We start from the raw sequence: 655 nt of genomic DNA on the forward strand, positions 1-655 counted from the left end.
CCAGCCCAGCCCTCCAGGCAAGCCACACATCCTTTCGCTCCTCATACTCCTTCCTCCAGATGCTCTGAGTGTGCGTGTGACTCTGAAGCATGAAACTCACCCTGATTGGAGGTCTGGATTCTGCGGTTCACCTCTTCTTTCTCCTTCTTCAAGAACGTGTTCTCTTTCTCCAGCTCCTCCACCCTCTGCAAAAGGAAGGGAAAGTCACACCACCCTTTCATCTCAGACCATCAGATAAACAAGTTTAAGTGTAAGCAAGCCAGTTCAGATTATATACAGTGGGGTATACAAGTTAGATTTTTTTTTTGCATTTCTCTAAATTTAATATAAAAGATCTTTACACAAATACAAATTAGATTATCAGCATACCAATTTTGAGTGAAAAGCTGAATTAAAATAAAATTAATAATTTCAAACCGTCTTATTATTTGATATGTACCTTTTTGTGAATATATATACCTTACTGTTTAAAAGGTTGGGGTCATTAAGATTATTTTCAAAGAAATTAATACTGAAGTCATTAAAAACGCATCAAATGGCATCTAAATGTATCAAGGTTTTCAATAAAATATTAAGCAGCACAACTCTTTTCAACACTGATAATAATAAGATGTTTCTTGAGTATCAAATCAGCATATTAGAATGATTTCTGAAG

The 655-nt window shown here is 35.4% G+C and overlaps 1 protein-coding gene across 1 annotated transcript in view; it reads right to left on the bottom strand.

The window, feature by feature from the left end:
* Positions 1–47: 47 nt before the first annotated feature.
* Positions 48–655, bottom strand: part of LOC107580126 (unconventional myosin-Vb-like) — a gene marked incomplete at its 3' end in the record, with an annotated part of 2,544 nt that continues 1,936 nt past the window's right edge. Inside the window, exon 6 of the mRNA XM_016265870.1 lies at positions 48–185. Coding sequence (XP_016121356.1) covers positions 48–185 — 138 coding nt within the window. The remainder of the gene's footprint in view (positions 186–655) is intronic.

This window comes from Sinocyclocheilus grahami, unplaced genomic scaffold (genome assembly GCF_001515645.1).
Source record: "Sinocyclocheilus grahami isolate Dianchi unplaced genomic scaffold, SAMN03320097.WGS_v1.1 scaffold25128.1, whole genome shotgun sequence".
Taxonomy (NCBI): Eukaryota; Metazoa; Chordata; class Actinopteri; order Cypriniformes; family Cyprinidae; genus Sinocyclocheilus; species Sinocyclocheilus grahami.